Genomic DNA, 21,032 nt, shown 5'->3' with positions numbered 1-21,032 from the left:
GCTGGAGGATGCTGGTGGCTGTATTCCAAACAAGTAAATTTACCAATTATGTTTTAACGCCTGGAAGCCTGCATGAGCACAGAGGGCTCTCGGCTACAAAAGCTGCCCTTCCAATGGACTCCATTCCACTCCTCATGACTCAGTTTTAATCATGCAGCTTTACTCAGACAGGACACAAGAACATGTAGCACTTACCCAAGCCTTTCATTGCCTTTCGAAGAGCCTCAGCATCAGCTCTGGCATCAAAGCCAGGGAAGGGCTTCACAGTACCTCTTGTATACTAAAAGAAAAATAAAATTACATTGATGCACTGTATATCTATTCACATTTGCTTAAACACCATTATTAAGGGGTGCATTAGCCTTATGATAAAAATTATTAACACTTTTAGTAAAGCAAGGAAAACATATTTTATCTACCAACTATTAGCCACAAAGAAATGGCACAATTCTGTTCTCAGCCCCAGCCTCAAATACTAAGCGCAAATATGTTGGGGGTTTTTCCCCCAAAAGCTTGCAGAACCATGAATTTACACATTCCAATCAATCAGGCACTAAGAAACATTTGCATAATTTGAAAGCCTGCAGAGAAGACAAATAAGAAAATGTACCACACTCATTTCGCTAAAAATAAATCCAACCAATCAAGGTTCCAAAAGAATGAGCCATTAACACAAGCATGATTGTGTATTGCAGAGTTACTACACAGTTGATTATTTCAGGAATTCACAGTACGTTTTCCTCGGAAACATGCTCTTTCCCCCCAGAAATAAATTTAAACAACTTTTAATTTTCTTTCCTTTTTCTTTTGGCTTTCATTCTTTTACTTAGCAGCCAAAGTCAGCCTGCATGAATGCGGTGCCATCCAGACAATAACCATGCTATCTGGGGATAATGAGAGTTGCAGTCAGTATGTCTGGAGGACACAAGTTTAGAAAATGCTAGCATAGGGAAAGAAATGACTCATATTCAATAAGTGGCAATGCAGGAACAAAGGTAAAATCTTTAATAAGCTATGCTAACGTATAAAAACTTTTTATAAGCTAGTATAATCACTGAAAATACCTTCTATTATATAGTAATTTTACCTGGAAAGACTAGCTATGAGCAAAAAGGAGGAAGAGGCAAAAGAGTAAGCTCAGTTTGTACACTAACCAACCAATCATGTTGATTATCCTCTGTCTTCCACTTTCTCCTCAAAGAAACTGTGATCCAGCTTCTCCTCCATAATAATGTTTGGTCATTCAAAATTCCATTGTACTCAATTCATCTTGCTCAAGGGAAAATGGAAATTAGACAAGTGAGGCTTCCATACAATCTGACATTATCATGGAGTGAGAGCTTTCCAAATTATTTGAAGCTCACTGGAAAGCAAATAGCTGTTACCACCACATGAATAGGGTAGAGATGGAGGAGAAAGTGGCAGGAAGGCAACACAGAATAGACACATAGTTCATAGACGATGGGAATGTAGACTAACATTTTGATCACAGTCCTTACATAGGAAAGGATTCTGTAGCTTTTTCCTGCCAGCTCTTTTTCTAATTATTCTTAAAGATTATGCATATTCCCCCTTTATATATTCGGCTCCTCCAATGCAATGGCCAGCTATTCTTGAGAAAATTTATACTTAAAACTGTCAAAATGTAAGAGTTACATTTTTTTTACTGCAGCCGAATCAATTTATTGGTGTCTGGGCTAGCTGACATACTTTTGTTTAGCTTTTGTTTAGCACAAGTAACTTTCACTGTTGAATGAATGCGTTAATTATGTCCACCAAAGTACACATGTGGGAAAGAGAGGAGAGAGAGAAGGCTCAGTAACTGTATGTTGCAGGGATACCTGTCTATATCTGAAGTCTAGGCACAACAATGAGTTCAGTTGAAATCAAAAGAGCAGCTTGAGAAGTCTCAGGGTAATTTTTCCTCCACCTGGTCTTTTGTCACAGACAAGCCATTAAAAAATAAATCACCACCATCTGGAATGCCTTTCTCATATACTGAAATACTAACATGAGGCTGTCAAGAAATATATAAGACTATTCTCATGGCTTTGCCAGCTACCCTGCTCATCTAAATCTATCCTAGATATCATTTCAACAAATTCTGAATATTTGTGTTTCTCTTTCTCCACTCAAAATAACTCTCTGTATTTTAGTATATACTGCTAGCACAATATACAATATAGCCGCCCAGGACTTACCATCTGCGGCTCCCCAGAGAGCAAGCGCCCATCCCGGGGGCCAGGAACACCTGGAGGAAGGCGGAGGAGGGGGCGTGTCGGTGAGAGCGACCTAGATAAATCCAACGCGTCTGGCCCTCCTCCTCCGTCCCGCCTCTGCCCGCCCCCAAGGACTGTGTTGCTGCTGCTGGGGCCACCGCTGTGCCGCTGGACGGCCCTCCGTGTTTGGAGGACACTGCGCAGCTGCGCACCCACGCGGAGGAGCCGCCCAGGACTTACCATCTGCGGCTCCCCAGAGAGCAAGCGCCCATCCCGGGGGCCAGGAACACCTGGAGGAAGGCGGAGGAGGGGGCGTGTCGGTGAGAGCGACCTAGATAAATCCAACGCGTCTGGCCCTCCTCCTCCGTCCCGCCTCTGCCCGCCCCCAAGGACTGTGTTGCTGCTGCTGGGGCCACCGCTGTGCCGCTGGACGGCCCTCCGTGTTTGGAGGACACTGCGCAGCTGCGCACCCACGCGGAGGAGCCGCCCAGGACTTACCATCTGCGGCTCCCCAGAGAGCAAGCGCCCATCCCGGGGGCCAGGAACACCTGGAGGAAGGCGGAGGAGGGGGCGTGTCGGTGAGAGCGACCAGATAAATCCAACGCGTCTGGCCCTCCTCCTCCGTCCCGCCTCTGCCCGCCCCCAAGGACTGTGTTGCTGCTGCTGGGGCCACCGCTGTGCCGCTGGACGGCCCTCCGTGTTTGGAGGACACTGCGCAGCTGCGCACCCACGCGGAGGAGCCGCCCAGGACTTACCATCTGCGGCTCCCCAGAGAGCAAGCGCCCATCCCGGGGGCCAGGAACACCTGGAGGAAGGCGGAGGAGGGGGCGTGTCGGTGAGAGCGACCAGATAAATCCAACGCGTCTGGCCCTCCTCCTCCGTCCCGCCTCTGCCCGCCCCCAAGGACTGTGTTGCTGCTGCTGGGGCCACCGCTGTGCCGCTGGACGGCCCTCCGTGTTTGGAGGACACTGCGCAGCTGCGCACCCACGCGGAGGAGCCGCCCAGGACTTACCATCTGCGGCTCCCCAGAGAGCAAGCGCCCATCCCGGGGGCCAGGAACACCTGGAGGAAGGCGGAGGAGGGGGCGTGTCGGTGAGAGCGACCTAGATAAATCCAACGCGTCTGGCCCTCCTCCTCCGTCCCGCCTCTGCCCGCCCCCAAGGACTGTGTTGCTGCTGCTGGGGCCACCGCTGTGCCGCTGGACGGCCCTCCGTGTTTGGAGGACACTGCGCAGCTGCGCACCCACGCGGAGGAGCCGCCCAGGACTTACCATCTGCGGCTCCCCAGAGAGCAAGCGCCCATCCCGGGGGCCAGGAACACCTGGAGGAAGGCGGAGGAGGGGGCGTGTCGGTGAGAGCGACCTAGATAAATCCAACGCGTCTGGCCCTCCTCCTCCGTCCCGCCTCTGCCCGCCCCCAAGGACTGTGTTGCTGCTGCTGGGGCCACCGCTGTGCCGCTGGACGGCCCTCCGTGTTTGGAGGACACTGCGCAGCTGCGCACCCACGCGGAGGAGCCGCCCAGGACTTACCATCTGCGGCTCCCCAGAGAGCAAGCGCGCAGCTGCGCAACTGCGCAGCTGCGTTTTTTAGGTGGGTTAGGGAGGCTGGGTTCGAGCCCTTAGAGCAGGGGATGCCTGGGGTGGCTAAACCCCTGCTCTTTATATTGCCACGGTGGGATGGGGGGAGGAACTGGTGGTGGGGAATGCACAGGCTGGGGAGGGAAGGGATAACATCGTGCTGAGCGGAGCTCCTATTGAGGTAGTGTGGGGCAAGGGGAGGTATGGCGGTGGGAGAAGGGGCTTACGTTCCAGGGGAAGGAGGGATCGATGCATCATATCTATCCCTCCTTCCGGTCCCCCTCCCAACCAAAGGAACCTGAGGGTCGCTCCAACCGTGCCACAAACCCTGTCACTGCTCCTGTGCAATGCCAGGTCTATCAATAACAAGACCCACATCCTCCACGACCTTGTGGAGGACTCAAAATGTGACCTGGCTTGCATTACCGAGACCTGGCTAGGGCCTGAAGGGGATGCTGTGTGGGCTCAGGCCCTGCCTGCTGGGTTCTCGGTGAAGGACCAGCGCAGGTTAGGTGGGCGGGGGGGGGTGTGGCCTTGATACATAGGAACACCGTGTCCCTCATCAGGAACCACATCCGACAGACGTCCCATATTGAGTGTATCTACCTGACCCTAAAGGCTAGGGACAGTCTAGGGATTCTGTTAGTGTATCGGCCACCCCGTGCATTAGCGGACTCCCTTAACGAGCTGACACAGTTGGTCGCAGAGCTGATGTTGGAGACGCCCAGGCTTCTTGTCCTGGGCGACCTCAACATCCCTCTTGCGGCCAGCTATGTTCCATCCGGTGCGGCTCGGGAATTCATGGAAACCATGGCAGCCATGGGCCTGTCCCAGCTGATACAGGGTCCCACACATTGTGCAGGTAATACTCTCGATTTGGTCTTCTGTTCGGATGCGGAAAATCCGTGGGCGGAAATAGTTAATATTTCCCCCTTGTCATGGACGGATCATTTCCTGGTAGAGGCAAAAATCAAGGTCTCTACCCAGATCCCCCCCGGGGGTGGTGGACCTATTCGGATGGTCCACCCTCGAAGGCTGATGGAACCTGGAAGGTTCCAAGAGGCCTTAGAGGGGCTCATGGTTGGTAGCGACGGCGATTCTGTTGATGCCCTCACCGGTATCTGGAATACCGGTCTTTCAAGGGCTATACACAGTATCGCCCCGAAGCGCCCTCTCAGGCCCGCTTCCAAATGTAAGCCTTGGTATACGGAAGACCTCCGGGCTAGGAAGCGGGCACTGCGACGGCTAGAGTACCGTTGGCGGAAATACCTTTGCTTAGACGACAAGGCTCTCCTAGACCAACTGTTAGAGGACTACGGAGAGGCAATACGAGCAACAAAGAATTCGTTCTATGCTGCTCGCATTGCGTCCGCAGAGTCGCGTCCAGCAGAGTTGTTCAGGGTGGTCAGGGAGCTAACTCAGCTCCCCCCCTCCCTGAACCAGATCCTTGAACCTTCTAAGGCCTGCTGTGACCAATTTAACGACTTTTTTGCGGATAAAACCTCTCGGATAAGCGAAGGTCTTAACGCCGACATTCAAGCAAAACCTAGGGTAGAGGTGTCCAGAGCCTCCGTGGACTTTATTGTACTGGATCGATTTGAGTTGGTGAGTACCGATGATGTGGACAAGCTCCTCGGAAGAGTCCGGAAGACGACCTGCTCTCTCGATCCCTGTCCCTCGTGGCTAGCGGCCCAGGGGGGACCGGCGGTAACTTCGTTGTTACGCCGGATTATTAATACATCTTTGAGGGAGGGCCAATTTCCATCAGAACTCAAATTGGCCATTGTAAAACCTATTCTGAAAAAGCCCTCCCTCGACCCCCTGGTATATAATAATTATCGGCCAGTTTCGCTGCTGCCATTTTTGGGGAAGGTGATCGAGAGGGCGGTTGCAATCCAACTTCAGACGGTCTTGGATGAAACGGATTATCTAGACCCATTTCAAACTGGCTTCCGGGCGGGTTACGGGGTTGAGACGGCCATGGTCGCCTTGGTCGATGATCTCCGTCTGGGTATCGACAGGGGAAGCGTGTCCCTGCTGGTGCTCTTGGACATCTCAGCGGCTTTCGATACCATAGACCATGGTATCCTTCTGGGGCGCCTAGCGGAGGTGGGAATCGGGGGCACTGCGCTCCAGTGGTTCCGGTCCTACCTCTCTGGGAGGTCCCAGATGGTGCAGCTGGGAGACGTATGCTCCGACGAGAGGCCCCTTAAAACCGGGGTCCCTCAAGGGGCCATTCTGTCTCCCATGCTATTTAACATTTACATGAAACCGCTGGGAGAGGTCATCCGGAGACATGGGGCGCGGGGTTATCAGTACGCTGATGACACCCAAATTATTTTCTCTATGTCTCCGACTGATGCAGTGACTGGGGATGGTGTCTCTCCTCTTGTGGCCTGTCTGGAGTCAGTAATGGGCTGGATGAGGGAAAACCGACTCAAGCTGAATCCAGAGAAAACGGAGGTACTAGTGATAGGTTCCCCTGGTCCAGGAATGGTGGTGGTTCCACCTGTCCTGAACGGGGTCACGCTCCCTGTGAAGGACTCCGTGCGCAGTCTGGGGGTGCTTCTGGATTCGTCGCTTCACCTGACTGCTCAGGTGAGTGCGACGGTCAGGAGCACATGTTATCAGCTTCGGCTGATTCGCCAGCTGCACCCATACCTGGCCCAGAGGGACCTTGAAACGATCGTACATGCTCTGGTAACCTCAAGATTGGATTTTTGCAATGTACTCTACATGGGGCAACCCTTATACCAAACTCGGAAGCTACAATTGGTGCAGAATATGGCAGCCCGGCTGGTCACTGGTGCTCCCAGGACCAGCCATATAACACCGATTTTAAAAGATCTTCACTGGCTGCCTATTCGCTTCCGAGCTCAATATAAGGCGTTGGTAATTACCTATAAAGCCCTAAATGGCTTGGGTCCAGGATACCTGAAGGACCGCCTCTCCCCATATATTCCGTCCCGCACCCTCAGAACATCTGGGCAGCAACTCCTGAAGGTGCCAGGGGCTAGGCTTTCTTCCGTCACTAAGCGGACGTTTTCCATCGCCGCCCCGGCCCTCTGGAATACGCTGCCCGCTGAGCTCCGCTCGACTACCTCCCTGGCCCAATTTAAGAAGGATTTAAAGACCTTCTTATTTCATCAAGCATTCCCCCCATGAACATCTTTTTAGGGCCTCCCTCCTCTTCCGTGGCCATGAGGAAGGGCTAATTGGGGTTTTATCCTTTTTATTGTTTTTATTGTTTCTTTGATGCACTGTTTGCGCGCGATTTGTTGATTTATGTATTTTTCACTGTTGTAAACCGCCCTGATCTATGGAAGGTTGCGGTATATAAATAAAACTTTTATTATTATTTATTATTACTTTGTCAAATACTGCCTTTTGGATCATTTTTTAAACAATCATGGAAGTTGGTTCTGTTAGCATTCCCAACACTCCACATGATGTCTATGGTGTTTTCTTATTTTCATATTGGAGCCAAGCATGTTCTTGAGGTCATGACGACCTTTGGAACACCATGATGCTTTCTCATGGGAAAGGCACATTGACCCAAAGACATGTGGAGGACCCAGGTGATACCAAGATAAAGGCTAAATGGTTTGCTGATTGCTCCATCCTCCTCCCAGACTTGTCACATATCCTCATGCGTTGGAGACAAAGGCAGTGGGATTAAGCCCATACTTGCTATCTACTCCCTGGCACGTTCCCAGTCAACTTCCCTAGCCATCTATCCTGGGCTTGTCCTAAATCCAGTCAATGTTTTTCTTACTCTGAAATTAAAGCCATCAGTCATTCTAGAATTTTTTTTTCAATTCCCTGGGAAGACTATCCGGTCTTTGTTACAGTGCAGAATAGCACCTACAACCTATCAAGGCTAGGATATCAGATACAGTTGACCCTTCTTATACATGGATTTTTATACACGGATTCAAGCATCTATGGTTTGAAAATGTTCAAAAAAAAGTATAAATTTCAAATATCAAACCTTGATTTTCCATTTTTTATAAGGGATACCTTTTTGCTATGTCATTCTATTTAATGGGACTTGAGCATCCACAGATTTTGTTATCCACGGGGGATCTTGGAACCAAACCCCAGCGTATAACAAGTGTCCACTGCATAAATATCAGCTCCAGCTCTAGCCTTATTTATGCACAGAAAGCATCTTTCACTCACTGTGCCACCCTCAGAAGCCATCTGAGCTACACACAGTTTTCCATGGATTCCTCTTCAGGACAGGTAAATATACCCCCTCTACAACCCTAAGCCTCTGCTATCCAATTTCTTTACTTCTATTTCTGTTAGCTCTATATAGTGTTTCTGTTTGAACTGCTATCATGTCTTTGGTTGCACTCTTGCATATTTCTAAATAAAAACCTTCTTTTAGGCCCAGTACAAACGGGCCTTTAGGGACGCCCTTGTCATGTGCTAGGGTAGCTTCGGGGCGGAGCACCCACATGCCCCGCAACCCTAGCACATGACGAGGGTGTAAAAATGGCGGCGCCCTGTATACATGGTTCTTACGTAACGGGTGCACCAGTGGTTTGGTGGCTGTGGCTTAACTCTGGCGGAAAAACAGACACCAGGAGGCCACCGGTTTTTGGCGGTCTGTACCGCACCATAGTTACCAAATTTAGAGTCCTCCTACAATTAGTACTGATATACATAGGCGAAGACAATCTTTAAGTTACTGAGGTTCTCACAAGTCTTCTTGAGGTAAGCAATTCCCCCAACATTTAAAGAGATGCTGACACAGTTGGTGGGGACCCCAAATCCCCCCTCCATCTTTTTGGGTAACAGATCTCATGCCACTGCAGTGGTGAATCTGGTGCAGATTTTAGCCTGAACGTTAAAGGACCTATCCAAGGAAAACCCTATCACCCAAATAGGTTTGTCCCTATCACCAGTTCCTTTAAAGGTTAACCTCAAAATCAGAATGGATTCTCTAGCCCACTGACATGGAAGTTGCTAACCACCACTGGTTTTGTTCTTTCAGTTCATCCAAAAAACTCAGCTCTGCTTATCCGTTTTAATTCACTGGCTCCACTGTTAATAAGTGGAACCTCTGAGGGCACCCATATGCCAAAAGGAAGGGCAAAGAAGAAAGCAGTATTGATATCTGCCACACAAAAAAGACATAATTTATTTTGCAGTGTACTAGGGCAGGTCAAAGATGAATCATATTACCTCTGAGCAGAACAGCTGCCACACTACACTATAGTAACAAAAGGAAAAAAAAAGACATCTAGGTGAATTAAATGCAACAGTGACTGCCATAGTAAGTGTGCCTCTGGCTTCCTTCCACCACTGAAGAAATAGAAGCTCATGCTGGCAGGGGTGCTTCAGTCCCTGCACCGTTCATCAGCTCCAAAGTTAGGGAAAAGCCTGAAGAATGTTTGGCTACCTGGTAGATATCCGCTCCAAGCCAACAAACTGCCACTACTCCAAGCATTCCCCTTGCAAGAAAGACATGCAAGGGCTGAAACCTAGCACCCTATTAGCATAGCTAATTACCTGGAGATAGAGATACTATAGGTATATGCTATGCAACCCCATGCAGAATACTAACATGCAATACTAGTCAATGACTAAGTGCCATTGCTCAATGTAAAATACAGAATACACAGCCACAACACATAACGTACAATGTGGAATGTGCGAAGACAAGGAACTTCTGCTAGTATCAGAATATGTCCACTGCACAATGGTTTTTTTGGCCCTGCATCCATAATGCAACTTATGCATGTGTATGTCCCTAACAGCATATTTTCTTGGCCACCCAGAAGGAATATGCCAGCATATACCAACACCATCCACCAACTACAAACCCCAACAAAATGTACAAACGGACATCTGAGCTTATATACACATTTGCCATGTGGACACCTTGCTCTGCCCCTTCCTGTACAATTTCCTGTGAATCTTGGAATATCTTCCCCCTTGCAAAGATGACACAGTATATTTACATCTTGCTACGTGCTCCTGGCACACACTGTCACCTTGGACATCACCTGGTGGTTTGAGTCCCAGATAAAGCCAATTCCAGGCCGCGACGCAAAAAGAAGTCACAAAAAGCAGCCTCTTTTTGCACCTCCCCATACACAGGGGATCCGTTCCAGACCTCCCCCCCACACACACACACATATGGCACTTTTTGCACCTCCCCATACACAGGGGATCCGTTCCAGACCTCCCCCCCCCCCGCCTATGGGGAAAAGAGTGTATGCTCAAGCCCCATAGAAAATAATGGGGCATGTGCTTGTGGCGGTGCACAGGGTGCACGGCACGGGTACATGCCCCATTATTTCTGCTGGGGCTTTCCTTCCACGTAAGCTCAAAGCAAGCCCGATAGGGAGGGCCGACTGTATTGGCTAAATTATTCCTTGATCATTTTCACCAATTAAGGAGTACATTCTGATTCAGAACTTGCTCTTCTTAAATGGTCAGTATGTGTACAGAAGTATTCTGTCCAACTTTTCCATTAATTCTATTTTAAGCCAAAGAATAACATTTATAAAGATACAAATGGGAATAAAATCCAGATTATTCATTGTTAAAACCTGCAGCACACTGTGTAGCAGGAAAGAGTTACACAATATTTGTGTGAGTGCTACTCTTAACTCAGTCCTTAGATTTTATCATGACACCAGCCTTGGCAAACTCCAGCAAAGTGCTTTAGAACAAAGAGATCCCACGGGAGCACATCCAAAGCATCAATCCCACATGCAAAGTTTTGCAATGCATCCTCACTCACTGACAAATTATTCCAATTAAACAGCTCAGATTATTTGAGGCCTTGCACATGCAAGCATATACATGCTTAGTACTTAGAGACATAGCCATACTAGTCTGGAACATCAACAAGCAAAAGGATCTTGCTGCACCTTTGAGACAATCAATGTGTGAAAGAATCTGTAGTATGAGCTTTCATAGCCTTGGTACAACTTCTCTTGAACAGTTAGTCTCAAAGGTGCAGCAAGAACCATTTAGATGTTTAGTATTTGTTACACAAGAACATCAAGGAACAGAGGCTGTGATAGAGAATACAGTTAAGAGTTTTGTTTTGTTTTCCAAGAGCAGAAACCAGGTGTTTCAGATGAGGCTGCTTCACTGGAAAACTACCAGACCGCTCAGGATTTAATTATCCAGGATTGCAGCCAGAACTTAACTATGTAAACGAAGCTATAGGGGAGAGGATGACAATCAGATCATTTGTGTGCATGCATGCCCTCTGAAAACAAGAGAAGTAGTAACTGCATGCAAGAGAAGATGAACAAAGGGATGATGTAAAGAAAACAAAAAAACCAAACAAAACTCAAGCCAAACTAAACATTGCACAAGTCATGGCTAACTGTTCCCCAACGTAGGTGGGTTTTAAAAAAGAAGAGCTGTTATGAGACCCTTCCAGTTTGTATTAATTTTCTTATTTTTTATCAATTCAAAATATTCTCAGCTAATTCCGCCCCCGCCCCCTGGAAAAATATTATACACAGTTTATTTTTTGTCTTCTCTGCTGGTGGGGGAAGACATCGCAAACTGACTACATACCTGTTTCTTGCTGTTGTGTGCCTTCAAGTCAACTTTGACTTATGGATGGATATTCTATCCTAGGGTTTTCTTGGCAAGATTTATTCAAAGGAGTTTTGTCATTGCCCTCATCTTAGCCTGAAAGAGTGTGATTTGCCCACGGTTTCTCAGTTGGCTGTGCAGGGTTTGAATCTTAGAGTCCAACACTCAAACCACTTATACACATCTGTGGGGGGGGGGGGGGAATCTATAGTTTCAGTGAACGTCTAAATCAGGGGTGGGGAAAGTGTCAACTTATTTATAGCCCCTCAAATTTTTTGAATTGCCCAAAAGTAAAAAAAAAAAAAAGCTTCCAGACAGTAAATCTCCAAATGCCACATAATGCCACCTTGAGTAATAGTTTTACTATAAACACCCCACGGTGTCAAACAACAAATACCAACCGACAGGCTAGTAACTTGGAAATAGAAAACAGATGTCAATTTCTGGGAGTTATTGGCACTGTGGCAAGGGCCAAAACTAACTCCACCACAGCTCCCTCCCCTCCCCTAAATTAATAAAATCAGATCAGCTGATGGTAACGTATAGTTCAACCCTTTATCTGTGGCCAAGGACAGGGGATTTGTGGCTGTGAGTTCTTCCCAGATGTTTTCTCTGGGCTTTTCAAGCAGGTTTCCCCTGTCCTGAATGTATTTGTGTAATAAGGCATAACACAATGTTTCCAAGTGTCCATGGTGGGGGGGGGATCTCCAGTTGGGCATTTTAGTGGACATCATACCAGACCCGAGGCTGCTTTTTATTTATTTCAAACAAGTCTGGACAACTGTGGCCTTTCAGGTATTTGGGGAAGACATCCTTCACTGTCCCTTAGCATTGGCCATGCTGCCAATAGCTATGAAAAAAATACCTCTAAAACCTCTGGAGGACCATATTTGCCCACCCATCCCATTCCTACAGATTTGACACTACAGTATAAAATGCACAGATACTGACTATGTTATATTAGGCAGGTGGGTGTATGAATTATGTTCCTCTTTATACCATGTATAGTGTCACCTATATTGGTTTTAAATCAAGGGTCAGAAACCACAGAAGGGATAGGAACAAATGCCTCCACAATTATCCACAGACCACACCAGTACATCCTAACATACAGGAAGTACATCACTTTCAATCACTACTTTTAATACAGATCCAGCACAGAAAAGGGCTCTAGAGTTGGAGGATTCATATTGGTAAAAGGGCAAATGCCTTGTTGGTACACATTTCTGGCCAATGTCATTTCATTTCAGGAGGTAATCTGACTGATGATCTTGCCATTTTTAAAAAAATGGAGGAGTTGGTGGACTTTGAAGGATGGAAAAATGGGATTTGGGGGCTGCATTCTCTAGAGAAATATGCCTTTTTTGCTAATGCAATAACTCTTACATTTATGTTTAAGCTCATGCCAAACAACCACACACCTGCACTGCTGTGGTTCTAAATCTAAGCAGATGATGGCATGGTTTTTTCTATGCAAATATGGATTTTCGAGGCTGTACAAGCCAGCCATTCAGGCCAGCCTGGGGGCAGTCGGGGCATGGCGCCACACAACGCATACCCCAACTTCACCCCCAGGCTGCTGTGACACAATGCGCTGCACTACACGGTGGGTGCTGTCAAGGCACTCTTCTGGCACTGCATTTAGATGATGCAGTGACAAAAGAGCGCTGAAAAGCTGCGGTGGCTATGGCGTCCTTTCTGCGGTCACAAGATCAGACCTGCAGTGTGCGGTTACTACAGCACCAATCTGGAGCTAAAAGGGGCAGTCTGTACAGCCCCTTTCTGAACAAATAGATTCAATCTATATTTTATCAAAACCTCTAAAAAAATTTGAAATAGAAAGAAAAATACCAGCCCTTGAATGTCCAATCAAATATATCTTAGAGCAGGGGTTCCCAACCTTTTTGACACATGGAGTCCTTATTTCTATGGCAGAGCCCCTAAGAGGCATACCCTATGTGTTACAAGGTAATGGTGTTTAGGAGTACATGTAAGAATATATTCTTATTCTTTAATTTTACTCAATTTTTATTTCTTTTATTTTCCAGGAGCGGCCGCTGAGCACCTGGGAAGTAGGCTCCTCTGAGCACAGGTTGGGAACTTCTGTCTCAGAGCAGGTCTCACTTTTCTATCTGATATACTGTGATGCCAGCATACTACAAAAGACACAGCAAAATAATTAGCTGTGCCCAATTCCTAGCTTCTTCAGATGACATCCACACATTGTGGCAACTACAGGTACTGCTACACAAACAGCTCTCCTAGGGAAGGCAAGTCACGCAGGTCAAGAAAACTCCTCCAATTACCAAAGTGGATGTTGCAGCAAAAAGCATACTTTAGACCTCAGGGGATGGTACTGCACTATAACATTACAGCTGCTGGGAGAATCACATTAGCACTTCTACAGGGAACTAAGGCTGAGCATATGCAAAGTGCAGGTTACTTTTAGAGTACATCCACTAGCTTGTGTATCTTTGTAAGATGGAAGGATTACAGCACTTTGTTTGCAGTTGGTTCATGTTTGCACATTCCTTATACCCTAGATGTTATGCTTCTTGACATGCAACTTTGAATGTTACAGCAGGGCCAAACACGACTGATGTGGGAGAAAAAAGTAAACAGACTCCCAATAGAACCTTTGTATGGGAAGCACACCGAACAGTGGGTTGAGGAAGAACAGACTAACCTTTTAAACCTGTTTCAACTTGTAATGTTGAATGAGTTTTTGATCTCCTTAAATTACCTTTGCTTGAAATTGTTTCAACCTATTTATATTGATTTTACTTGTATGCTCCCCTGAGATGGTACATTGTTATATAGTGTGGGACAGAAATATTTTAAAAAATAAAAAAAGCTTTTAATTTCAACCAGTTTCCTTCACAGAAATCACTCTTCTATGCTACCTTCCCAGCAACAGGAGATGGGATAAAGTACTCTATTTTTTATGCCCTGCACAAGGGAAAGGAATTTAGGAAGATGATGTTATAAAAGGAGAAAGCAGTTAAAGGGCAACAGCCATCTAATTATTTTTAAAAAATGAAAAGCAGCCTTTGACAATGCAAATATGAGTGCCTGGTGGAGAGGAAATGCTTAATCCCCTTTCAAATTTTTTTGTTCCTCTCATCAGTCATAACTTCAACCTCCAAGGCTGCTCTTTGGCTTTGTTTTATATCAGGTTATTCAAATATCACCAATGCAAGCTCTATTTAAAGCAGCATATCTAAAAACTTTACAGCTACAAAAATGTCCATTTACCCTTTTTTTTTAAATGGACGCTGAGGCTGGGAATAAGTATTATGGGCTGCTTCTTTCTTATCAATCCCAGATGTACTTTCTTTTTTAAAAAAGAAAAACATGAAAGGTATTGTATATAATGCAGCAAACAAAACTGCACTGTCTAGTATATTTGTGACCTTTATTCAGCAGTTTATTCTTGCTGTTTTTTATCAAAGTAAATACAAGGTAGCTATAGTATAAAATCATTTACATTTATTTGTTTATGGAACCCTAATATGCCAACTGTTGCCACAGTAGACTCCAGTGCACTTCACAATAATAAAACCATAAACTTGATACACAAGGAAAACAGAAAAACAATAAAAAGCTATAAATCAAAAGTAAACAAAGTAAAAACAGTTGCAGAAGCCAACGCTTCAGCTAAAGGAGTTAAAAGGTTAAAATAACCAAACTCTTATTATAGGTCTGACAAAATAAATGTGCCCTGGCTGTCTTCTTTTTAAAAATTATATGTGAAATTACAGAATACAAAGCATAAGCTGCAGTCTCACAGCAATAGCATATAACAAGATTTCAATGATAAAGCAAGGGCACCATAGTTTTTTGTGGGGTTTTTGGGGCTATGTGGCCATGTTCTAGAAGAATTTATTCCAGACATTTCACCAGCATCTGTGGCTGGCATCTTCAGAGCACTTCTGTTAGATACTAGTGAAGTCTTAAAATAATAAGCCATTTCCATTAAAGCTTTCCCATTGAACTAAGTGAGAGATATGTATCTCTGAAAATCGGTTGCAAGTGTTCAATTATCTGGACCACACTGCAAGCATCCAAGCAACTGCAGGCAAAACTAGCTGTCTGGATCCATGTTTATTCATTTGATTTATATTTTGCTGATCTTATTAGGAAATGGCAAAACCACCCCTGAGCATTCCTTACATAAGAAAATCTTATGAAATTCATTAGGTTACCATAAGTTGACAGGTGACTTCAAGGCACACACTTTTAAATAATATATCATTGAATCTACTATCAAGATTTTTTCTATATTATCCCAAGATTCACATCTGAACTGCAAGGATTTCAGCATGTAGATGGTTTGCATAAACTGATTCCTATTTTCAAACAATTCTTCCACATTAATTTAGTTTAATTAGTATCTTGATTTGAAGACACCTTCCATCCATTCCAAGAACACGTTTCCACCTTTCCATACTTCTGTTCCCGACTTCACTGACTGCCCATGCATACATGAAATCTTTGCATGCTGGGTAAAAGAACAGAAAAGGAACCTTTGTCCAGATGACTTGACATTTACAGGCTTCTCCATGCCCAAGACATTTTACTACCAAGATGATAAGATGGTGCCTCCTTCTGAGTCACACATGCCGCTAGTTCCTCTATCCTTGCCATGTTAGGTGTGAGCTGGTCCTAAGGGAGAGGTTGCCCTATTGGCATCAGGTCAATGGCATCTCAAGCATAGAATTTACTACTGTATCTGTTTTTATTACAGAATGACTCTTTTTTATTGAAAAGAATACATTTACAGTCAGCCCTCCATATACACAGATTTTTTTTATCCATAGGTGCAAGCATCCACGGTTTGAAAATATATTTAATATGTATAAATTCCAAAAAGCAAACCTTCATTTTGTCATTTTATATAACAGACACCATTTTACTATGCCACTGTATTTAATGGGACTTGAGCAGCCACAGATTTTTTTATCCATGGCAGGGGGAGTTCATGGAACCATACTCCAGTGTATACCAAGGACCTACTGTATCTTGATTACTTTGGGGCAGGGAGTTACAACTCCCAGAATCTCCAGCAACCATGCTGGCTGGGGACTGTAAGACCAAAGTCCAAAAAAAAAAATCCCAAATTCTTGAAGGTATTTCATTTCTGGCCAGACTATGTTAAGACCTTCAAAGAAGCAGAAAGGATTATTGCAATGCTTTGACTCCAAGCATCAAAAACCAATATTGCATCAAAAACCAATGTAAAGGGAGCAGATTGCTAGAAAAATTGTGTAACCATACATTCTCTCAATCTGTGCAGATTTCTCTTCTGACAGCAGACCACAAGCTAAGCATGAGTCAGCCAGTGCAATTCTAGGCTACATCAACTCAAATATAGTATCCAGATCATGGGAAGTGATAGTGACAGTCTATTCTACTTTGGTCAGACTTCACCTGGAATATTCTGCCCAGTTTTGGACACCACAGTTCAAGAAGGATATTTGCCAATCGGAACATGTCTGGGGAAGAATGACCAAGATGGCGAAAGGTCTGGAAACCAAGCTCTATGAAGAATGGCTTAAGGAACTGGATGTGTTTAGCTTGGAGAGGGTTGAGAGGCGGTAGGGTAGCCATCTTTAAATATCTGAAGAGATGTCATGTAAAAATAGCACCATCTTGTTTTTGGCTGCCGAGATGAAGCACAATATCATACCACACTGTTACAGTGCTATTATTTCACTTCAACTGCTATGGTTGCCTCCTATGAAATTCTGGGGTTTGTAGTTTAGTGAGGCCTAAGAGCTGTCTTGGCATAGTGGTTTGAGTGTTGGACTATGACTCTGGAGACCAGGGTTCAGTTCCCAACATGGCCATGAAACCCACTGGGTGACCTTGGGCAAGTCACATACTCTCATCCTCAGGGGAAGGCCATTGGAAACCTCCTCTGAATACATTTTGCCAAGAAAACCCTCTGATAGGTTTGTTTTGGAGGTCACCATAAGTAAGAAATGACTTGAAGGCACACAATAACAACAAAGAGTTCTCTGGCTAAGAATTTTGAATGTCCCTCCCTAAACTACAACAAATACAAAGATTCCATAGGGCAGACAGAGCAGTTAAAGTGAAATAATAGCACTATAAGAGTATAGTGTGATAATGTCCTAAGATAGAAACAAATTAATTCAAATTAGAAGAAAACAAGATTCCCCCTAAACATTAGGAAAAACTTCCTGATAATGCAGTAATGGAAAAGACTGCCTTGGAGGGTAATACCCTCTTCTTCAGACTTCGTTAAACTGAGATCAGCTGTCCACACCTCAAGTGTTTTAGCCTTAGATTCCAGCACTGAAAGAACAATGAGCTAGATTTAGTGCTGGAATCCATAGCTAAAGCACTCAAGGTGTGGACATCTGGCCACTTAAAGAGATCCAAAGAAGAAGAGTGCACAACCCTCCAAGGAAGTCTGTTTCATTAGGAAGTTTTTCCTAATGTTTAGGTAGAATCTTGAGTCACCTTGCAACTATAATTCTATGAAGGTATCAAACTGTATCAGAATTAACCTTTGGAAACTGGATACTGTACTTCCTGAGATTATAACTCCCAGAATCCCCCAGAGATCATGAATAGTGGCCAGGCTGCTTGCGGGATTCTGGGAGCTATACTTTCAGAAAGTTGCGTTTCAAAGCTCTGCACTTGACACCGACATTTTGTAACTGAAACTTCAAATGTCTTTTTATTTTACAAAAAAGCATCCCAGGAGAATTTGGACTGGAGTTGTGATGTGCTGGGGTGGGGTGAGGGGTGTCTATCTGTCCCAAACTGATTCTGCAAATGGAGTCATTCCCCCCACAAAACCAGAGTTAGCAGTGAAGGAGAAAACTCAGGTCCAAAACATAATGCAGAAATAATCCAGTTTGAGACTGCTTTAACTGCCCTGGCTCAGTGCTAGGGGAGCCTGGGCATTGTAGTTTACTGTGGCCCCAGAGCTCCCTGACAGAGAAGGCTAAATGTCTTGCAAAACCACAGTTCTCAGAATTCCCTAGCATTGAACCAGGGCAGTTAAAGTAGTCTTAAACAGGATTATTTCTGCAGTGTGTTTTGGACCTCAGGTTTCAGTTTGCAGTTTTCCCTCTCTGTGGCTAACAGCAGGAAAGAGGGAAGACTGGGGGCTGTAGCACAAGCAGAGACGTTCTAGTCCCCTCTTACCAAAATCCCAATCCAATTTGTGTCCTCAAATGAGACAATTTATGGAAAATATTTAAAAGACACTGGCAGTTCCAGTCACGCCATGTGTAACCTGACCTTCTATTACTCCCACCCCATGTATAATTTAACCCTCAGCTACCATTCCTCCTCACGCCAAGAAAGCCTTGTCAGGCAACATCAGGAAGAATTTATTTCAAAAGTGTATGAAGAAATAACTTCTTAAAGGCTATTCGGCTTTTAAGAAAGAAAGAAAGAAAGGCAAAGTAGCCAGAAAGAGTAAATAGTGCAAAAGGAAGCAAAGCAGACTCCCCTCCCCTTTCTTAACCACTAGAAACAGGCAACACCCACCAATTTACAGGGCAGAGAAACTTGGCTGAAAAGAGCGGAAAATGGAAAAAGTCTGACGTGGATCATTTCATACAGGGAGGAGGAGAACACATTGTGCCTAATTCACCCTCCCTTGGTGTGATGGGTTTCTGAGAGAGAATCCAACTTTGAACAATTAGCAAACTGAGTAAAAAGTGAAAGTCTCCCCCATCTTAACAAATAACTTAGGGAAATTATTACTTTAGACTACAGCTTGCAGAATCCATGGCCAGTGACTATAGTGGCTGGAGGATTCTGGGGCTCTTAGTCTGAAATAGTAACTTTTTTCCATGTTCTCATGCCATCTTCCCCATGCACCAAAAATCACCCAGCTTTGGAAAAGAAGGATTTGTGGAGAAGAGACTAAAGGAAACAGGGCAGCTCTGAGTATTTACTGGTTCCTATCCCTGTACTGTACCTTTTTTGGTGGAAATTTACTACAACGTCACCGGGAAGTATGGTCAGAAAATGACAACCATTCCTAGCATCCCTTTGCAATTAAGCTGGCTGATTGACTGCCCCTCAAGTCAACCTACCTCACAGGATTGTTGTGAGGATACACTAAATGGCAGGAACAATGGGTGCACCTTCAGTGTGGAAATAATGCAGTTTGACCCCGCTGTAACTGATATGGCTCCATCCTACAGACTGCTGGGATGTGAATTTTTGTACTACTTTCGCATAGAAGGCCAAACTGCATTATTTCCACAGTGTAGGTGCACCCGTTGTTCCTTGTAAAACTAACAATCCCAGGATTCTACAGGATGGATATAAAGCACTTTAAAAACTCAAGCAACTCATCTGGCTGACAAATTTTCACCAAACATGATTACTGCAGTACTGCATGCTTACCATGGAAAGAAAAGTTCAAGGATGCTCAAAGATGTTGGGCTTTAACATAGGGGATCTAAGTTCAAATCTGCACAGAATTAAACTCTCGCTTTACATTTACACTGTAGAAATAATGCAGTTTGACCCCATGTTAAGTGCTGTAGCTCCAAGCTAAGGAATGTTGGGGTTTATAGTTTTGTGAGGGACCACCACTCTTTGGCAGAGAAAGCTAAAGAACTTGTAAAACTACCAGTCCCAGGATTCTACAGGTTAAGGTTAGAGCACTTAAAGTGGTGTCAAACTGTACTATGTTTACAATGTAGACACATGGTGGTTTGAGTGTTGGGACTGCAACTCTGGAGACCAGGGTTCGATTCCCAACTCAGCCATGCAACCCACTGGGTGATCTTGTGCAAGTCACACTCTCTCAGCCTCAGGGGAAGGCAAGGGCAAACCTCCTCCAAGGAAATCTTGCCAAGAAAAACCCATGACAGGTTTTCTGGTTAGGGTCGGAAATGACTTGAAGGCACACAACAACAACAACAACAACAACAACAACAAGATGCACCCAACTTTGTCCTGTTTACTTTAGAGGTAGCTCTGATAGATGTGCAAATCAATCCACAAAGAGATGAATAAACATCAGGCCAAATGATGCAAACGTGAAAATTGTGCCTTTCCTTTTACCCAAGGGGATCTTAAAAGGAAAACGATATAAAAAGAAACAAGAAAAGTCTGACTTACTTTTGCCATGGCTTCAGGGACTTGTCAGGCGAGGAAGAGAAGCTGCAAAAGAGGAGAACAGGAGTATCAGGTTTAGCCCTGGAGACTTCCAAGGGATGCAGCTAAAATGTTTCCCCAGAAACGGTTGCGCCAAACTACATATTCAAAGCACCGGCTCTGGCTGCATCCACACTGTCAAAATAATCCAGTTTGACATCACATCAAATCGGATCATTTTGACAGTGCAGATGCAGCCTCCTCCGCTTCCGGGACTCTGCTCTCGACAGCCAACGCCCTGACTTTTCCCATTAACATTCCCCCAGAGGCCTTGCAAGGAGAAAGTTCTCCTTTTTGTGTCTAAATGGCAGAATTAATGCAGCTTCATACTGCTCCAACTGCCATAGCTTCAATGCAATGACATCCTGGGATTTGTAGCTCCCTGAGAAGCCTTCTGTCTCAGAGAGCTCTGTTGCCACAACAAAGTACAAATCCCAGGATCCCATAGGATGGAGCCGAAAGGCATTAATTCTGCCGGGTGGAAGCAGGGGCTGGGCTTTAGC

At 45.2% G+C, this 21,032-nt stretch overlaps 1 protein-coding gene across 1 annotated transcript in view; it reads right to left on the bottom strand.

The window, feature by feature from the left end:
- The window catches only part of ANXA5 (annexin A5), a 45,866-nt gene that overhangs the window by 23,908 nt on the left and 926 nt on the right, over positions 1-21,032 (bottom strand). The window contains exons 2-3 of the mRNA XM_089525865.1: positions 20,494-20,535; positions 196-280 (exon numbers count right to left, since the gene is read on the bottom strand). Coding sequence (XP_089381991.1) covers positions 196-280; positions 20,494-20,502 — 94 coding nt within the window. The 5' untranslated portion in view covers positions 20,503-20,535. The remainder of the gene's footprint in view (positions 1-195; positions 281-20,493; positions 20,536-21,032) is intronic.

Source organism: Sceloporus occidentalis, unplaced genomic scaffold, assembly GCF_023333645.1.
Source record: "Sceloporus occidentalis isolate IW3139 unplaced genomic scaffold, rSceOcc1.0.p SCAF_5, whole genome shotgun sequence".
Classification (NCBI taxonomy): Eukaryota; Metazoa; Chordata; class Lepidosauria; order Squamata; family Phrynosomatidae; genus Sceloporus; species Sceloporus occidentalis.
Note: the sequence above shows the minus strand (reverse complement) of the source record. Positions and strands in the feature narration are given on the sequence as shown.